Here is a 21,216-nt window from a genome sequence, read left to right as displayed (position 1 = left end):
TTATCCCCACATTATCAAAAATGGTATTGCATATTCACTATTTTCAGGGTTATCAGTTATGAAATATCAGCATCGCCCCCTCGGACAGTGTGAGCTGGGATTGGCTCCAGCATCCACCCCACCCCAGAAACAGATAAGCAGTAGAAGATAAATGAATGAATGGTTTATCAGTGTCTAGTGACAACACTAGACAAACAGGCTGGGTTATAGGTATTGAAAGGCATTGTTATTATTGTCAATAGGGTTCTTGATTTTATTTACTAATATCATAGCAATGCCACTTTCACTAAATTAATTTGAATGCCTATTTTTTTCTAAAGCAAAAAATAATTGCCTTTCATTTGTAATTGTTAGATGACGGTTGCAATGGCTCAAGAGCTTTGCCTGAATAAAGTAGTCTTAAATTTGGAAAAAAGCTGACTAAACAAACCCATTTACTGAAACCCTTAATAAGTATTTAGTCTTGGAGTTAAAAAAGCCCTGAATTCATAGCTATGTGGTTTAATGTTTTAAATCCTACTCTTTGAAATTACCAAAAAAGATTTCAGATTTGTCAAGTCTTTGAATCTTTGAAAAAACATATTTTATCTTTGCATCTTGAAATTTAGTGATTCCAGCGCTAGCGGTGTGACTTTTTTTACTCAGGTTAAAAAATTACCATGTGGTATGCGAAAAATTGCAAAGCTTTAAGATTATCAGGATCTACTTTTCAGTAGAAGTCAAAATTCACAATTATGCCTAATTCAGTTACTTTTAATATACCAAAAAAGCTAAATAAAGTTAATTAGTCTGTTTATTGGCAGCCATTACATGAAATACTGTCCTACGGTTTATTGGACTAAAAAAATGTAATGCAAAACCTAGAATATTGGTGGATCACATTGGATAAATCTCTAAAATTGAGGAAATTTGTCACAAAGAGATAATGACAATGGAAAATGAACACTGGAAAGAAAGTGACAAGATTTGTCACAAGGCATTTTATGCTAATAAGCATATACTTAACATGGCATCTGTTTGCTGCATTTACATGAAGAATGATCACTTAGATGGTAAGTTAGGAGTTCATTCAATAGAAATACTGTAATTAGTAAATCTAATGGCAAAGGCATTACATTGTACCGCCTGTTAACACCCTGTTAAGGAGAGAGACTGCGCCAATTTATTTTGAAAGACGAACAAAACTCCAACACTCAGCAGTCGATGTTCACATCAGGTGCCACATTGCCTTGTAAGAATGAGTAGATGGAAGTGGTTTGCATCCAAATTGCTTTAGTTTGTATACGTGTCAGCAAGACACATAGTGACTCAAGGGAGGAGCATTTGAGTGGAGAGAGCATTTACAGTAGATAGTGAGGCTATTTGTGGACTGAAGGGTTTACACATACCGTCTGCCAAAATAAAAAACTGTCAAGTGACAAGGGCATTTCACTCCCTATACAGAAATACGCATGGCAAACATGCATCTGCAGACAGCACACATAGATAGACACAAGACATCAGTGTTATTAGCTGAATCACTGTCAGCCCCACTGCACCACATGCTGAACTGTCTCAAACACCATCATCAATCAATGCTACACTGTTCTGTAGGTCGCCATGAACCTGAATGTCAGGCGACGACTTACAGCATCAGGGATGAACTTGTGCAGCATCACAAGCAATCAATACTAGGACACAGACACACAGACAAATATTAATCTATTCATGGCATAAAATTATCTAGTAAAAATATGGTGAGAAGCTCAAATCTAAAATGTCACAAACAAGAAATTAGCTAAGATTTTAAAGTTACATTACACGTTGTCAGGAGTAACACAGTAACACACACACAACTATAGAGTAGGGTCAAAAAGTCTGAGACCACTTTCACATGAATAAGACCCACACACTGACACACACCACAGGCAGGCATCAGTAACCGGCTCATATTGATGCTCCATGAGTGCCAGCCATACATTATTAATACCTGAGCCTGTTCAGATAACTGCAGCTCAGGAGCAAGCTATTACCTGGGAGAAATGGGATGATCCTCTTCTTTGGGTCTTTCTGCCCTCCCTCAATTGGGAACTTGTCAAGAATCTGCATCTGTACAGGGAAGATAGAAAAAGCTGTTAAAGGTTTATGAGTTCAACATGTTAGTAATGCTGATCTGATTTCATTTGAACACAGCGATCAAGTCAGTTCAGTGGTCAAAAGCAGTCAACATCTATCTCATGTGTCACATGTTAAGTACTGAGAGGGAGCCAGGGTTCAGTAATTTTAGTTTACAGACTACTTAAAAAATGTGTACTCTAGGAGTTCTGACCAATGGCCCAAGTGTTTTTAGGGTCTGTGTACAGCTTCTAAAAGCATATTCATTGGTCAACTAACCCTAACCCTTCAATATTTATGCCATGCTAAACTAATTAGCCGGACTAACAAGTTTGGCTACACACCTAATGCACAGACACAAGAGACACATGAGTTTCTCCTAATTATTCTGAATCTATTACCTTGGTGTGCTGACAAATTTATTTTTGAAAAAGCCATATATTCAGTATTTCTTTGACCAATTAGATAATACCTATCATATAATACAGAAATGGCTCTAATGGATCAATAAGGATTTTTTCTTTTTTTTTTTCACTAGGAAATCTTAGTTTTGCCTACAAAGCAGATGCCAAGGCATTTTTGGGGAATGACATATATATATACAGAATCCCAAACCTACATTAGCACATCACATATATTCTAAAAATCACAGGAGTTAAACAAGCTTCAACTCCTTCAACTTCATAGTGCAAAGTGACACAAGTGACACTTCTGACTCTGGAGATGAAAGTGCAGAGAAAAAAAGGGGAATGAGGGAGGATGAGGGAGAGAGAGTGAAGCTAGAGCCAAGTAAAAGAGAAAAGGAAAAATACAGTAGAGGGCAGGAGGTATAGTTGAATCTTTTGACCCTTTTGTGTTTACTCAGTTTCACCGCTCAAATAAATCATTCAAAAGAGAGATTAGAACGAGCATAAACCCAAGCGACGGGAGAAGTAAAAGGCTAGCAGATGTACTGAACAGCACACTGTTTCCTCCAGTAGTCAGTAGAGGAGGTAAAGAGGAAATTGCATGTATAAATGTTTGCTTGCATGGGGGGAGAAGGACTATAATTAAATGAAAGAGGAGAGAAGAGACATAACATAACTCTCCATCTGTAGTTGATGGCCGGGGGATGAAAGGGCCTCTGGGGGTCGAAGTGAGCAAACAGATTGGTAGGACTCTGGATTCATCAACACATGCATACACCTTCAAAATCCCCAATGACCTCACCTAATACATTTGTCTCCAGAACTGGGTGTTATTGCGGGTCCATCAATCTGAATGTACCTCTTCAATGAACAGCATTTTATTCTACTGGCTGGTTCCACCTGCAAGGCTGCAGGAGAGATTTTATTTTCTTGAGCTGCCAGGTTTCTGCATCCATACCATAATTTCAACTGCTGTGACAGCACAAAGCCTGAAGCAGACCCAGCTGTTTGGGACCCCTCCCATGCTGCTTAGGACAAAAAAATTGCTGCTGAATATTACCCACTCTGAGAGACATAAATTGATGGATGAACAATGGACAAGAATGGATCTGAACATTTAGCAGAAGCAGATGCTGAAGTTGCAGCACATATAAAACTGTGACGGTGAAAGTGAAAGATGGGACGAAATGAGGTTATGTAAAAGTCAAAGCTAAAGAGTGTGTGGTTGGCTAAGTGTATATTATGTACATGTGTTTATGTAAGTTTCTGGAAAGGACAGAAACACCTCTAAGGACTGATGTGTCAGCAGGCTGACATAATCTAGCCAGATGACTCAGCTCACTTTACCCCAGAGTTCTACATAAAAACCCCTTTTCCCTTTCCTTTAACTTTCAGTCCAAAATGGCACCCTTGGATGAGGATCTGCTTGTTATTTAAAACAGTCCATATTTGGTCCAAGAATCCACTGCTGCTTCCTGGGGAGTCCTGGAAAGAGGAGGACTGCTTGCATCTTCCAAGCTCATGGGATCACAGAGAAAAAATGGTGAGGACACGTGGGACAGCTTGGATCAGGTGACATAGCCTACGACACAACAACTATTTTACATGCATGTGTACCAAGTCCAGGCTGTCGTGAAGCCTCAGTCTTACTCTATTCCATTTGTAATATGATTAACACACACACACACACACACACACACACACACACACACACACACACACACACACAATTAGCCCTGGTAGTAACGCTCCATTCCCAGGATGTCAAATAAGAAACAAAGAAAAAAAAATACACTCATGCCAAAACCACTGCTCCACTTCCCAGACTTCACTTCACTGTCTCCTTGGTAACCAGCACAGAGAGTGTGAAGAAGAGTTGTGAAGGGACACGATTGGATGATGCCGTGCAGCACTGGACCACTGGTGGAAATGTTGGGAGTCAGGTAATTAAAAAAAAAAAAAGAAAACAAGACGATAAGGTTCTTTTATCTCTCGTCAGAGAGGGTACAGAAAACTATGATGTAATGTTTACTCCACAGTTCAGTTTTCTGTTAAGCTCTTACACATTACACCTTCTCAGAGATCAGGGCTTTGTTTATTTTTAAGCAAATTGAAATGCTTGACTACATTGCTTTGGCTCCAAATATTATTTTTAAGCATAAAGGGGTATGTAGGGAAAAGCAATATGGCAAGGATGAAATCATCAACATCATCATCATCATCATCAGCAGCAGAAGACAAATCATCCTCAACTGTGTGTGTGACTGATCGCACAATATGGTTAGGCGGACAATTCTGCGATTTCGTCTGTAAATTTGTGTATTATATGTATAGCTGCATATGATTTCAACATTCATGTAGTCATAGTCAACACACAAGAAAATTTTGCCCACTGCATGCATTTTACAAGATATTCTGACCTAGCACAGTAGATGAGGATACAAGATCATTGCACCCCTTCCAAGATGCAGTTGATCCCAATTTCTAACAAATGGTAACACAGTTTGGATTTATCAGAAAAGGCTCTGCTGTTTGAGGGGTTGCTCACATAATCCAGCCAGATACCAGGAGTCTGCTGAGAGAAAACTCCTCATACCAAGAGAACAAATCTTAGAAAAATAAATCAACAATACCAGGTGTGTCATACATAAGGGAGAGACCTGTAACAGCATGACTATGAGCCACTGATCGTGGAGTATATTAGACAACCCATGCCAATCATCCATAAGACTTCAGTTCAGCCTTCTCCGTGAATGCTCCCCTGTTATGTTCCATTTAAGGAACTACTTCCATGAAAAAAAAAAAGGAGCAGTATTTTTGTTTTTCGCTGCACTTCACAGTTGACACCCACAAAATCCAGTTTTGGTTCTATGACAATCATGACAACCACATGAGTCTTCACTAACAAGCAAACCTGAGACACAAGAAAAGGACAGGACTGCTACACATTGTCAGTGTCGGCGTGACTGATTCGTTTACAGATTTGTTTCTTTCAGTGTAGAAATGAGTGATTCGTTGGAGGTCCAGTCTCTGGAGGGTTCTGGTCTGGTCTCTAGTCTCTAAGGAAGTCCAGTATCTGGTCTAGTCTAGTCTGGTCTGGTCTGTTCCAGATTCTGCAGGGGTCCCATCTGTGGTCTATTCTATCACTCGTTAATTAACCTGACCATGTTGCCCCATCGGGAATCGAACCCCACCCTTCTTATTGCTCAGGTCACCACATACATTTTACATCAAGTCACAAATTAATATAGACAAGCAGACCCCCCCCCCCAGGGACCCCCAGTGCTCTTGCTGTTCCACTTGTGACTGCAAGCACACATAAAGTTAATGCACAAACAACACTGAAAGTTTTCCCCTTTGCCTTCAGGTGTAAGGAGGCAACCCTTCGGTCCAGTTGGGTAAACTTTAATTTGGCGGCACTCAGTCAGGACTTGTGAGTATCCCCACACCTGCCTGTTGCATCATACCCTTGGCAACTTTGGAAAAGAATAACATCCAGCCCCTATCCAGGATTTTGGATCCAGAACAAGGCTATGCATGGAGGTAAGCCCCACCAGATCCAACTGGCAGTGTGCCACCTGACACACAAGCTTGGGCTCCTTACTATAATCAATCAATCAATCAGACTTTATTTATAAAGCACTTGTCATGTGCTGTACACAATAAAAGCAAGCAGAGCATAGTAAAACCAACAGTGGCACACATATATACATGTACGTAGACACACACACACACACACACACACACCCATATAACACATACATAAACACTTGAAAGAAGGTAAATGAAGGTAAATAAAGTGCTATCTTAATCTCAATAGTCTGTAATGAAGAAACCCCAGAGACTGGATAAAACCAAATGAATAAAAGGACATTAAAATAATACTAATAATAATAATCATGATAAAAATGACAGTTTAATATAAAGGTTAGCTATCACACTATCACCGCCACCCACGTGGCAGCGGACTTGCCCCCAACCCCATGCAGGTGGCGGGTCCACGAAATGGGGGAGAATGAGTGTCCATGAATGAGTGACCAATTTGCCTTGGGAGACCCTAGCAAGAGCCCAGGGCTAATGACAACACAGTTCCCAGGTTCAGTGGGGCACACAAACCTCTCCACCACGATAAAGTGATGGTTCCCAGAGAGGAAAACAAAACCATGTGAAGTAATTAAAAAAACAAAAAAATTATAGTGACACATAGTGATGCATCGTGATACTGAAAGAAATTGCATCATGGCCCGATAATCTTATCTTAATCTTCATCCTCCACAACCAGCCACATAACCAACACCAGCAAGAGGGATGTTACTTCATCAACAGGCAATCAAATGATTAAATGTCCAAGATGAAATCACAAATATTTGTCTTGGTCTGGAAATTTTAATTTGGGATAATATAAAGCACAGAACTGAACAAAATACACAGCATAGGTCTAGTCATTTGAATGAGTTACATATCAGAATTTAGACACCAGAAGAGCCATATTTGCCAAAGTACAAAGCATAATCCACAAATATTATTTCAGTTACAGTAATGTGAAAGATTGAGATACAGAGGATTAACTGACACCAGGATCAGTGTGGAATGTGTGCTCAGAATGAGTCCTTACAGCAGCTCTGTCTTCATATCATGCACACATGTTAAAAATAGATGCTCCATATAAGGTGCTATGAGAATCAGTTGGCATAAACTTGGGGGTTGCCACACTATTATTGTGCACTGAATTGATGCCGCACTTCCTGTTGGTGGTCATGTGACTGCGAGGGTTTACCCAAGGCTTCACAGTAGTGGAACAGAATGGAATGGAAATAAACAGACAGGCGCAAAATTTTTGGAGCAAATCATGACCTGCCTGACAAGGCAGGCATGTGATCTTTGAGTTATTTCCAGGGCAATGTGGCAATAGTGAGCCAAACCACAGACTCAGGACACTTGTTCTCACTGGTCTGAGGGGAAGACATGATAAGGTCATTGCTCTTGCTGTTCTGCTTGTGCCTGCAAGCACACATAAAGTTAATGATAAAGCTGACACATACTCTGTCGCTATGATGTAAGCAGCATCTCCTCCCTGTTACTACACCCATCAAATTGCACTATTATCTCCAAGCCGCTATCTCTCTTTGAGGAAAACCAGGTCAAATCGTTTACACAGAAGGAGAATACAAAGATTGATTGATCCCTCTGTTCATTAAACTTATATTAATTGATAAATAATTTGAGACCATAGATAACTGATGATGCAGATGACTCAAATCTGAACATGCATTAGCAGCCAGCAGTATTCAGTTTCAGAGAGACAGATGTCTGAGATGAGCTTGAGGGGGGCAGGCGTCCCTTCCCAGCCACTATCACTCACAGTTGTGCCTATAAATATAAACAGGCACCCTGGCAGCAGATCCGGACAAATCACTTCTCATAGTTGGCACATCACATATGGATGCAACATGATATCCTGGTATGCTTCATGGGTTTTATGCAGTGAATGCATATGTGGGGGTGGAGTGGGCGTGGGATTTGTCTGCGTTTGAGTTGTCATCACACCAGGATGTTGGGCCCCATGTGGCAAGCCAGACCCCCTTTTGTTTCAAATAGACAACAGGTGTGGGATGTGCTAAACTTTTGCCTGTCGATGGCTGCTCATTTGTCACTCCCCAACTTCCAGCTGCAGAGACACTATGGCGTTTAAAACAAGGCTCCTGGGAAGGGCTTTGAATTGGAATAGGACCCTCATCCTGATTTCTGCAGGTGCTAATTCCATATTATTTAAAAATGTGGCAGCATCTGTAATTTTATGGTTGATATAAATTACAATAGGAACACATTTTTTAGGGAGGATGGTCCTGGTGGGTTACATTTCAACTAAAAAAACTACTAAATAAATATATATAAATGTATACTTCTTTCTGCTCCTTTCCATTCATGGTATTTTTGATTGTGTATATTCATTCGCATTTTCTTGTAATGAATGAATGAAATAACTAATGAAATGAAAATGTCTTTTCTGTTTATCAACTAATCATTTTAGCCCCATTAGTTTTAATCACCATTTGATATTGTATTCCTGTCTTCGATAAAAATGACAAATGATAGAGAGAGATGCCGATTTTGATGAATGAATGATTTTAAGAGGCTGCATTGTTTGAATTCATCTGAGTGTGCACACTGAAACAAGTTAAGATTGCAAATGTGTTGATTGTGTTAACATTGTGCCAAAGAAGAAGCCTGTCTGCTGGTGAGGAACGTTGGCAGACACAAGCACACTTTTCAAAACACTGGAATAACCTCCCTCTCTCTCTCTCTCTCTCTCTCCTCTCTCTCTCTCTCTCTCTCTCTCTCTCTCTCTCTCCTCTCTCTCTCTCTCTCTCTCTCTCTCTCTCTCTCTCTCTCTCTCTCTCTCTCTCTCTCTCTGCTCTCTCTCTCTCTTCTCTCTCTCTCTCTCTCTCTCTCTCTCTCTCTCTCTCTCTCTCTCTCTCTCTCTCTCTCTCTCTCTCTCTCTCTCTCTCTCTCTCTCTCTCTCTCTCTCTCTCTCTCTCTCTCTCTCTCTCTCTCTCTCTCTCTCTGTGGAGGGAGCAACATTTACCATTTAGGTTTAGATAACTAGGTTTCTAAAATCATTAAATTGAAGAGATGAATAAAACAGCTCAGGTTGTGATTAAATCATAAGGTTGAAAGAGGTCCAGTGGTAGACTAGAGGAGGGATCTGCATTGTAGCTCCTAAACTGTAATAAAATAACGCAGGACTTTAGATTACTTTAGATTTTTAGTTCTAAATAAATTGGACTTTTGCAGTCACAAGAAACAAAAGGAGTTCCAAACACGATTGAGTAAGCAATCGTTTTATTCTGTGAGATTTGTGTTAAAAATATTTAATAGAGGTACTGCCTAAAGGTTCCAGTGGCATTTTGAGGCTATTTACCACCTCAGCTGCTGGGCTGAGCTCTGAAAATCCAAACAACAGCTTTGCTCTTGAAAGCAGTCGCAACCTCAGCGTGAGAAAGAACGGTGTCAGCTTACATGCTGGCCGCTTTGGTTTGGGTTAAGTAAGTAGGCCAGCCAACTTACACTTCACTACAGCACAGAGAGCAGGGGCTCTCACCTATGCCAGGGTTCAGTATTGTATTGTTGGACATAAATAAGCCAGTTGACGTTCATGAGAGTTTCCATCGTGACAGCCAGTACAAACCCTCCATGCTCTGGCCAAGCCACAGTCTCTCCCAGATGGGGTGAGCTGGATGGCAATGGCCACCCTGAGTATCTGTGTGGGCGTGTGTGTGCTCCCACACTTGGGTGTGGAAGGGAAAGGTAAATGCGTTAAGAGCAGGTTGAGGGAAGACAGAATGAAAGAGATTCAAAAAACACTGGAAACCAAGTCAGAGAGATTCAATGTGAATATATAAGCTGCATTTCATTGTCATAATCATAATGTTTTTAAATGAAAAGAAAACAAGGGTGAGATTTATAGGCTTACAAGAACAACTGCTTTGGCGTTGGACATCTGAGAAAATAAGCATCCATAGCATATAAGCATGAGAAAATTATTAAGAATTCATCTGTGTAAACCAGTTGCATCCAGCATATTGTCCATGTGAAGGTGTTGCAAGTAGACTGACAAAGCTTTTTTTATGATCCTTAAAACATTGAAGTTTCAAACATCTCTTTTATTCATTTTCGCAAAGACAAGTGACCAACAAAGACCGACACAGGTAAGGTAGCTAGATCTACTTTGGAGTCTAAACTCATACAAACTAAAACTATCTCCACCAAAAACCCAAAATACCTTTGTGTTTGAACAGTGAGACTAGAAATGTATTGGTGTGCAAACACACATTTTTTGTGTGTTTGCACACCCCCAGAGGGGGAGAAGAGGGGAGAAGTTTAGCATCACACAGCAGAAGGTCTGCATGGGTAATCAGAAGAAATCCCAGTAAAGCATTACATATTAACATATAATAAGTACACATGTGCACCACTCCAACAAGCACACTAGTAAATAGAATACACACATGCAAAACCAGAAAAATAGAAACCCATGACAAGAACATCCATAGCCTGTAGTTTTGTGTCCAGCTGGTGTTGGATTGGCCTAAGAAAAATCGTTCAAAAGAGACCAGAAGGGGTGGAGGAAACTGGCGTGGGTGGGAAGGTGGGAGACAGGCAATGGTTTCTGAAGAAAGACAGAGGGGAGAGGGAGAGTGAGATCTGTATGCTGAGTGGGCGAAGAAAGATCAGGTGACACATAAGATATGAATGATGTGCACATGTGGTAGCGGGAGGCTGTGTCAAGTCAGGTGTGCGAAAGGAGGCAAAAGCAAAGAAAAGTGTGAGAGTGTGCAGAAAGAAGTGTAGACACCTATTTTCACTTTGAATTTTGGAGGGAATTCTTTTGCTTATCTCTGTGTCTCTATTTACCCAACTGCTATTCATTAACCGACAGACGGAGGAACGAAGCAGAGCATTGGCTGGTCTGTGACTGGCCAATGCATCCATCACATTGAGATTTCAGGTATCAGAAAAACACCGCAACTCTCGACAGGTTAATAAACACAGGGGACGATAAATTCTACAATGTATAGGACTTTCATGGAATCACCTTTTATCATCAAATACCATGCAAAAGTGGCAAATGGTATAAATCATCTTTAATAGACGATAATGTGAAGAAGAGTGAGTTTGGCCCTTTAGAATGGCATGCATAATGCATCCAAGATTGTTAAGATGCCTTGTGTAAAATGTTTGTTTAAAATTTGGGATGAATAAGTGTAGTACATGAATTTTTGTTAGGATGAAAATTAGCAATGTAACTGTCGTTCTTCCTCAGTGTTCCCAAGTCAGGTCTGTTTTACACTTCAAGCCTAACCCTTTTGTTTATTTCCAACAAAAGCTCCACTGATTCTCTCAAGGTTACAATAAATCTGGATAAAAAAAAAAAAAATAGCCGTGTTTTCAGTTCTTTCAGTTTCATATTACCTTTTATCACACACTGCTGATAACATCTGTCCTTCATATCATTCAACAGTGCTGACTACTCTGCACTCATCAATATTGGGACTTATAGAAAAGACATTGTCTGTCTTCTCTGTAGAACATACACAGTAGGAGTAGAAAATGAATGTTGCATGACTTGGCAGATGGTGAACAAAGGCAGCAGAGTTTTAGCTAGAAATGTATTGAAAAAAGGAGAAATCCTTGAGCAGCCTCTCCGTTTAACACTCAGCATGAAGCAGAGCTGCCGAAGATGTCAAGGACCGCAAAGCACTTGAAAATTTTCATCTACTGTCCTCGCCATCTCATTAGGGGGGAGACAACCTTGAGAAGAATGGAAACATAAGGAGTGACCAACTAAGCACAAAAAAAAAAAAATAAAGTAAAACTCTGTCAGTGGCCAAATACATCTCCAGATTGCACTCATAGTGCAGTGTAAAATGCTGCTGCTGTAATTCACCATAAATGTAACAATGCAGTACAAATACTGTTTTACACTGTTAAATAACAGCTATTCATTCATTCATCTTCAACTGTTTAACCATTTCTGGGTCGCAGGGTGCTGGAGCCAATCCCAACTTACTCTGGGTGAGGGCAGGGTCATCCTGGACACGTCATCAGTCCATCACAAGGCCAACACACAAAGACAGACAGAGACAAACAACCACTCACACTCACACTCTGACCTATGGGCAATTTAAAGTCACCAGTTAACCCAAACATGATCTCTTTGGATGGTAGGAAGAAACCGGAGTACCCGGAGGAAACCCACACAGGCATGGGGAGAACATGCAAACTCTGGAAAGGCCCAGGAAAACCTGTGACCCATTCTTATTGTGAAGCAACAGTGCTAACCACTACAGTATGCTGCTGCGCTGCCCCTAAACAACAGCTATTTACTGTTATTGTTAAATGGTCAACTGTTAGTTTCCATGCGATGGACGAATATGAAGCAGTAATTTACAATTATTCTAAAATACAATAAGATACTGGCTTAAGTCCATGATAAATACCCAGCAATTTGTTACAGTTCATGGTTTTCTTATTGTTGACTGCTTGTTGTGTAGGTGAGTGTTGATGGCTTGTTGAATTGAGGCCAGGGATCGCCTTAGTGTAAGTCATTCCAAAGAGGAGAGTAGTAAAAACCAAGTTCACATCTCCAAAGTTATGGATGTCTATGTCAAACAAATTTTCCTCAGGTGGTTTAAATGAGATTGCTTCCGACTTGTGTTGTCTGGGATGTTGGCATGCTCAATTAATCTGGAGCTCTGAAATGCTCCAGATGTTAACTCTTTTTGTTTCCATTTTTCATGTTTTCAAGTTTGTTTGTTTTTTTTTTTTATGGGCATGGCAACAAAAAAAGCTGCAAACTCATCAAAAGTGTATTATCATAGCAAACAGTTTACAGTTTATAAGACAGATTCCCTGATAGTCACGTTTACAGCTGATGTTCCTTTTGGCTCAGTTTTAACTCCCCCAACATCTTGAGTAAAACAACTGCTTTGTGAGCTCGTAAATGCTTCATTGTGTTTATTGCTTTAGCTGTCAATGTGCCTCTCCTACGTCTTCATATTTGCTGGAAGCAAAAAATGTGTTTATAGGTGCACTTTCTTGCTGAAAATGGCTACCTGGTGTTGAAAAGCAGGCTGACTTTCTGTATTCAAAAAGCAAAACAATGAGCAAAAAGTATTGCTAAAACGGTGCACATTCCCTTTCCTAATGCATATGGTCATGTATATTTTTGTCGAAATACAAGATTGATAAATGCTATGCACGGCATTATAGGATTAACCCTATAATGCCGTGCGTTTCATATTTGATACATACATTTATGAGACCATCCCCTTGGTAAAAAAAAGAAAAAGATTGAAAAAGGCAGCTGTTTGGAAAAAATAAAGATGCAGATATATAGATACAGATGTTACAGATGACCAAAGAGAAAAGTTTTGGTTATTGCCTGAACTGGGTGTAGTGCCCGATGTAAGAAATATGATATAAACAAATAGCAAAATATGCTCCTTTTTTTTTTTTTACATTTTGCCAAAAGAGACTTGAGATGAAAAAATAAATACATTTTCCCACCAATATTTCTCTGGTCAGGCATTATAGAGCTACCTATGTCCTATCTAACCTTGTATCACAATGTTTGGCCTCTTTCGGTGCTTTCTAGTTGAAGAAGTCTATGGAATATGTTTTTGATTAAAAATTGTTTTGCTTTCAAAAGAAAAAAAAAAAAAAATTCTCTACATGCAATTTTCTCTCTGTCCATCTGTCTCTTCCTGCCTCTCCAGTTACACTGGCCTGTTTTTTGAACCATGCAAATGTCCCACAAACGAAAGAACTGTGCTCATTCATCCTAATTTTAGCCCACTCTCCTGATCCCTTTACCATGGCTGTGGGAAACTGAATACTTTCTCTCTCTGCCCCGAGTCCAGTGAGGACCAGGCAAGGGCCGTCCTGTCAAGTGCCCGATTGTAACTTATATGAACAGGTCCTGTGTTTGCAGTGTAGGTGTCCCTCCTCTGCTTCTCGGCAGGGGCTAAAAAGTATGTTTCCCTTCTCTTTTCTCTTTCACACACACACTCATAAATAAAATAAAACAGCCCTTTATCCTCGACCTGAAACAATGAGCTGCCTCATTCAGTTGAGTCACAGTACATCCACAGAGCATATCAAGGACAAAGAGGCTGAGCTAGCAGCCTGGATATTCAGCAATTTATCCTCAAGGATGGCATACCGATAATGCTTTGTGGTCTAGACATTTGTTTCCATAAAACAGCCCACTTAGAGGTTGGAGATTCTCAATTCAGTGACCTTCCGTCTATGCGCTTTGACCACAGCCACTGTATAATTTTTGCCACTGAATATAAGCTGCTGTTTGCCGAAAGCCTGCTCACAGCATCCATGAAGCTACTTCCAAATGGATAGAATATTGCCCTTGAGACTGAGCCGCTCAGCAAACTAGAATAACATCATCTGCTGGTTTGACAAAGATGAAGTGCTCCAAAATTGACGTTTGAGAGACATAATATGAAAAGAGAGGGTTAATGCAGTGGTTCTTAAACTTTTTTCCTCATTCCCCACTTGACCCCGTCACCCCAACAAAAATTTTGACAAATTAAATTTCATTTTATTGAACTGCAACTGCGAATCCTAGACCAAGATAGCTCTCATCATATTTCCTTTTCGGTTGGGTTTTTGGTGGACTTGGCCCGTCTGTCTTGTGTGTATGTGATGGTGCTGGCTCTTTTATGATCCACATCACAAATTTATCCATGTTGCTCATGGCTACCTGCTAACTTGTTGTTCCGCTGCAATTAACATCCCGACGTCAATCATTGTTTTTGCACTTTAGTCACAGGTTACATTTTTCTCCCGGTCTCCTAATACTCATTAATAATTTTAGCCATTAATTATTACTTTGTTTGTGTGTGGGTGTTTTGTTTGGATTGAATTATCTTTGTCAATAAAGAAAAGCATTTACAGTAAGATGGGCAAGAAATTGAAAATTTCCTCGCGTTCCCCACCGGTGGGTTGAGCCACACAGGCACTGGGTTAATGTAAGTGTGTGCAGACAGAATACAGACCAGTGGCCTTTGTAAAAAAAAATGTGAGTGAGGGTATTCTTCATTCACATTGGAACAAACTCCTGAAATATATTTATGTGGGTTATTTGAAATAATTGACCTGAAAGAAACACACACAAACACATCTTTCATTTCTTCTATTTGAATCATCTGTGTCATCAACACTGACAGTCTGGATGTTAATCATCAACACCAAAAGTATTGCTGCCATTCTTATTATCGTTAGCACTTTAGCATCTTTCATCACTGTCCTCCTCTGCCTCATCATGATCATCATCATCATCCTCCTCTTCATCCCACTCTAACTACTCACTGTTCTTTGCCTCACTGGACCTCAGACTGACCTGTTCCTTTGCACTGGCCTGGTTTTTTCCTCCTCTCTGACTAATAGCTCAGGAAGCCTACTTCTGACAGGCCACCCTCCCTGACTCACTAGTCAGGTCTGACTAAGACAAAACCACTTCAGTGTACATCAGTCAGGAATAGTCAGTCTCATTCTGACGAGGAAGATGTGTTGTTCATCAGTGGACAAACAGAGAAGAGCAGATTGGAGGGGGGAGTGGAAAATATGCAAGGGTGTGGAAATGGTTATTAGAAAAAGCATGGAGTGTAATGAAGTGACACACATTGTGTTTATGTTGCTGGTTTGTACAAGACAAGAACAAACATCAAACCCTGTTCTAGCACAACAGCTTCATCCTTCCAAATATTGTCAAATAAAAAACTGATGGAAAGATGGTGGGAATAAATGACAAGAAGAATGATGCTCACTTCAGCAAGAAGTGGTCAGAATGAGATCCAACCCACTTTCAACATAATGAATAATGAAAGTGGAGAGGCAAAGTGGCTCCCATCAGGGGCAATTCTGGAAACATTTTAAATTAAGATATTTATTCTATTAGCTGTAATATGGTGGCCATTATTTAGATCTTAACACTGGAGCCCCATGGCTGGAGCACTTTGAAATTGCATGAGATGTGAATGGGTTGATACAGAATCCATTTCTTGGGCACCTTGGCCAAGGAAGACATATAAACAAACAAACAGCAAAACAAGCTTTTTAAAAGTTGAAACATGTTTTATTGAAGACAATACTATGTTGTAGTTTTAAAATGCATGATTTATGCTGTTTCTGCCTGAGAATTTTGGAGCACCTTAAACAGAGTTTTTTTTTTTTTTTTTAATGCTGCTCAACCTGTTTCAACCGGTAGCTGGTTGGATAGCCAAATGTAAACCTTTGGAAACAATGACATAGGGTCCCACAGCTGCTCCCTGATTGGTTCTTATCTAATTTGAAGATCTATGGGGAAAGCAACTCTGATAATGAAGTGCAAGTGTAAATTATTGACGTTGTTGTCTTTTCCAGCAGCTGTGTGTTGAAATTCTGCAACTGCCTTCCACTGCCAACTGTGGAGTAGACAATCTGTTTCCTGTTTACACTGGTTTGACCATGTTCAGAGGGCCTGAAGGGTCATGCATAAATGTTTTTTCACAAGTGTCAATATGGACAGAGATCATCTGATACACAGCTAAAAGTGTGTCTGTCCAGATATCAGACAATGAAAATGGGCAGGTGTACTGTAGACACAGCCAAAGAGTTGCATTTTGACACAGTCCTTAACCAAAGTCAGTAAAAACAACAGCAGTTCCTCATCTCCTGGAAACCATCCAGTTTCCAGGAAGACAGATTGTTCCCGTTACTACGAGGAAACAATTTCTGTCCTCTGCAAACTTTGCTGAAACTTTGGTTACAGTGTTCCCCCAACAGTTTCCATCCATGTTTTTCTCCCCTCGGGTGAGAGGGACTGCTGAGAACAGCAGGGTCTCTGCCCCAGATAAATGTTTGGACAGGAGAGACTGCAGGTTGGTCTGAAAACAACGGGATCATACAAGACCAGAAAAGATATCTAGAAAGATCAAAGGCCGGCAAAGAGAGCTTTACTTTCAGTCCACACACCAGCAGTGATAGAGGATTAATGAGTATTAGAAAGCTGGTCTGTCAGTATTGCCAGTGGTAGTTTTATTCATGAGTGTCACAGAGTAAATGGAAACTTCAAAGAACCAAGCACAGGAAGATGTGAGCAGTGAAGTGTTTATGGTGATGTATTACAGCATGCTTTAAAATGGACATTTGGTAAATCCTACAAATGTGAAGCAAGGGGTTTTTACTTTAAAACAAATTTAAAAGCAACCTGGCCAAAGTCTGACAGACTTTGGTCATATGAGAGCCACTTTCTTTGACAACTCAATAAAGCAAAGTCTGAGTTGAGTGACCTTTTCCCTGCACATCTGACAAAGCTAACAAAATCAATCTCACTGCTGCTGACTGGAAGTGATTTTGTGCCAAGACATCCATGAACCACGAATGGTGAGGGGCTGAAATGAAAGACAGACCGCTTACCTGCCTCTGACTTTTCCAGAATGGAGGCACATTCAGGCACACTTCACCTGCTTTTCCATGTTTATTATTCTACCTCTGTCTCTTATCCCACACTGGGAGTAATCAGTTGGAGGGGGAGGTCTACTTTCCCCCTTGCACTGCCTCACTGGTTATCAATAGAACCTTTCACAGCTTTTCTCTACTTATTGAAACATCATTTCCTGCAGAAATAGCATACTGGGGCTATTGAAAAGTGCACCTTGTAAGTTTCTGAGTACAACTCTTTCATATTTACTAATGACCCGAAGACCTCTGGGTCATCATATGGTTTAAGCTTTCAGTGAGCTGAGGGTGAAAGGGGCATAAATGCATCTACACAAATATTCTCTCAGGATGGGATAGTCAATCTGAGAGACAGAGGGTTTTTCACTGGGACTCTAGCTCCATTCAAAAATAAATAAAGTCCAGAAGAGGGAACACGAAGCTTGAAACATGAGCAGAGCATCAGAGCGAAGTCAAGAAAACTGGGAAAGATAACCTCCATATAAGATAAAGACATATGGAATTGGGTCCAGGACCCCCTGCGACCCAGAAACAGTTAATCAGTAGAAGATTAATGGATGAATGTATCAACTGTTGATACATCAATTTTAAATGTGCTACTCTTGTTTTGATGTGGCTACCTTTACACTTCCCTCTAGTCATCACTGTATGATCTTGAGCAATGTTTTGATCTGATTCGATTCATATTAAAGATAATAGCCAATCAACACCAATGGCTACTCTCACTGACTGGTGCAGAGGTAAGGTAGCGCATATTTCTGTGTAAGAAGTGTAAGTGCACAAGATCCTCTATAATGAAGTTGCCCTAAAAAATAAATTAATTAATTTAAAAAAAAAAAAAAAAAATCAGCTAATCCACAACCAATTTGAGATCTGTAGCAAAGAATTATCTGCTGTAATTTAATAAAATACTAACTGACTTGTGGTGGAACAGCGAAGAATGCCACCAGACAAACGCGCACAAACACACACACAGGCAACCAGGAGCGAGACAATATATTCATAATAGCACACTACTACCCCGATAACACACTAATACTGAAAAATGCACACAGTTATTTTAAGTGTCTTTGAATCCATGGCACTGCAGCTGTGTTTAGCGCTAGGGCACTGTACTTCATTATTCAGAGCTCCTGATATTAAGCCTACCTTTATTAATATAAAATGGGATTTGGAAAATAGTAGAAATATCTTGATGGCACAGTGCAGAGGTGGGAGTAAGTCACAAATAAGCAAGTCACAAGCAACTCTCAAGTCTGTTCATCAAGTTCAAGCCATTGCTCAGTTTTCATATTCAAATGCATTAAAAGACGAAAGTCATGAAATTTTCACTTTAATTTAGTCTCACATTTAATGGAAACTCTTCCTGATGCTTACACCTTATGAATCTTACTAATATTCGTCCAGCTCTGTGATGACAGCATCCCACTGCGGTGATTATTATTATCAAGTGTTATTATTTCCACCCAAGGGGTTGTTTTTTCACTTGTGTGAAATGTATACACTCTATTAAGTGCTGTTCAATGTATCACTAATACGCTGCGTCTCTATGTTGAACCAGCACTGTGGTGTTTTCCTCTTTGCTATTAAAATTTTTTGAGTGAGCCCTAAGCTCTGTGGTAGTGGTTTCTGTTAAAGTAGGTGTCTATTAATTTTTTGTTACAACTTTTGTGTTTTGGAATTTGTCTTATCCTTAAATTTGACCAAGATATTAATTTTCTGCCCGTTGATTGTTCCCACAGTGCCTGCAGATTGTCCACACTCTAAAGACATGTTTGTTGTTTTGAAGTGTGAGTGTAAACCTGAATGTGTGTGCGTCTCTATATGTAAGCAGTGTTTTAGGCGACCTGTTCAAGGTGTTCACACCCTCTCTCAGTGTCAACTAGGTTAGGCTCCAGCACCCTCATAACTCTGCCAAAATAAGTGATACAGATTATTGATGGATCTACATAAATTCCAAACTGGGCTGGACAATAATTCAATATTGCTAAAAATCACGACAGAAAATGTTTCAGTGATACGGGTTTTGAGCACATTTCCGATATATATTATTTACAGTGCCTGCCACAGACTGAGCTGCCTCACAGGGCGCTGCTGTAGGTATAACAGGCTGACGCAAGACACAGGCTGTAGTAGGCTCGGCTCCAATGCGGGAAGTGTTAGCTGCTACATATGATCTCTGACTGTGATACAAAGTGTGAATGAATGAGCTTCTACAAGTCATAATAAAACAAACCAGACAGTGGATAAGAGAGTAGAGACGAGTTCAGTGGAGTGGAAGCATTTTAGCTATCAAAGATCAGATAAACTTTAGGTTTCAGTGTGCTGCTAAATGGGACACATCAAGTCATCCACCATCTGAAGTAGTTCACCTCCATAGATTAATCTGAGAGCCTGAAGATGAGGCATCCCACCCCACAGTCTTTTGTTCTGTATTCTCACGCAAATATTCCTTAAAATAAACAAATGTTTCAGAAGTTTTGTAGGTCAAGTTTGTAGGTCTGTCAGTTTTTCTTTGACTTCTATAATGTTCATATTGATATCAAAATTAAATTGTATGAACCAAAATTTTGAAATATACTGTGATATATATTATCATTCAGCCCTAATTCAATAATCAAAAATATCAATAATCAGTCTCCCTGATGAATAATAATTCATAAAAAATCTTATCAGTCTACTCACCCCACCCCCCCAAAAAAATGTGACCCACTGTAAAGCAATGTCAATTAAATTGGCTTCAATGTTAATTTTTGCTTGTACTAGAAAAAGGTCTGCCAGCTTCCTGACATTTTGAGGGCAAGGCAGAGATAAGATGAGACTGAGGAAGAAGAGGAAATGAAGGGGGGAGTACATAAAGAGAAGAAACAAAATGTGCATTGCTGCATCTGTGCGAGGCAAAGGGATACAAGCCCTGCTCCCCTTTTCCCTGACCAATTACCAACACACACACTGATTCATTGAGGCAACGAGGTGTGGAGAACATAGGCAGGCACAGCAGCAATAAACAGTTGCAAGACTCACAAATTAATCTATACAAAGCAATGCTGCAAGTTCAAAGGGCTGACTTGCAAAATCCATCAGCAGCAGTGGAATCAGGGATTTCAGAACTTCACACAAAGGCATGCAGAGGAGTGATGGAAGATTACCTGTAGGTCAAAGAATTTGCTGTATCGTCTGTAGATGATGTGGGAGGTGTTGTCAGAGTATGTGACATTGATGAGATATACCTGGCAAGAGAAAGGGGAAAAAATTCAAAATTCAGCCATCATAAAAATTCTCAATTGAAGTTTACAATGATACAAAACTGAAGAATAGCCATATTTGAGATGCAGCTTTAGAAATAACAAACAACCAATAATATTATCAGTCATTATCTGTCAATGAACAACTCATTTGCTCTACTCATCCATGTCGCACGTGCTTGTAGTTCGAACAAACTCTGAGGCAAAGTGCTCAAAGAAAACAAGACCATTTCCCCAACATAAACACTGAGTGGCACATACTCATAAATCTGACAAAGGATGATACTTCAGGGTGTATGATGACATCATGCTTCCTTTGTTGGCACACTGACCTGCTGGCCACTACCCTTGGCTGAGGAATCACTGCAGCCCTGAAAGGCCTGATAAGATTTATCTGTCAAGAGGAGGTAAGTGATGCTGCAATCATCTCTAATCTAATGAAACAGAGATAA

General features: G+C 40.1%; 1 protein-coding gene across 2 annotated transcripts in view; it reads right to left on the bottom strand.

Moving 5' to 3' along the window:
* sh3pxd2aa (SH3 and PX domains 2Aa) overlaps positions 1–21,216 on the bottom strand; it is a 100,106-nt gene that overhangs the window by 64,757 nt on the left and 14,133 nt on the right. For both annotated transcript variants that reach the window (XM_029504865.1, XM_029504873.1), the window contains exons 2-3: positions 20,669–20,749; positions 2,013–2,088 (exon numbers count right to left, since the gene is read on the bottom strand). In XM_029504865.1, the coding sequence (XP_029360725.1) occupies positions 2,013–2,088; positions 20,669–20,749 (157 nt within the window). The remainder of the gene's footprint in view (positions 1–2,012; positions 2,089–20,668; positions 20,750–21,216) is intronic.

The sequence above is a fragment of the Echeneis naucrates genome, chromosome 1 (genome assembly GCF_900963305.1).
Source record: "Echeneis naucrates chromosome 1, fEcheNa1.1, whole genome shotgun sequence".
NCBI classification, from domain to species: Eukaryota; Metazoa; Chordata; class Actinopteri; order Carangiformes; family Echeneidae; genus Echeneis; species Echeneis naucrates.
This window is presented reverse-complemented; position numbering and strand designations above follow the sequence as displayed.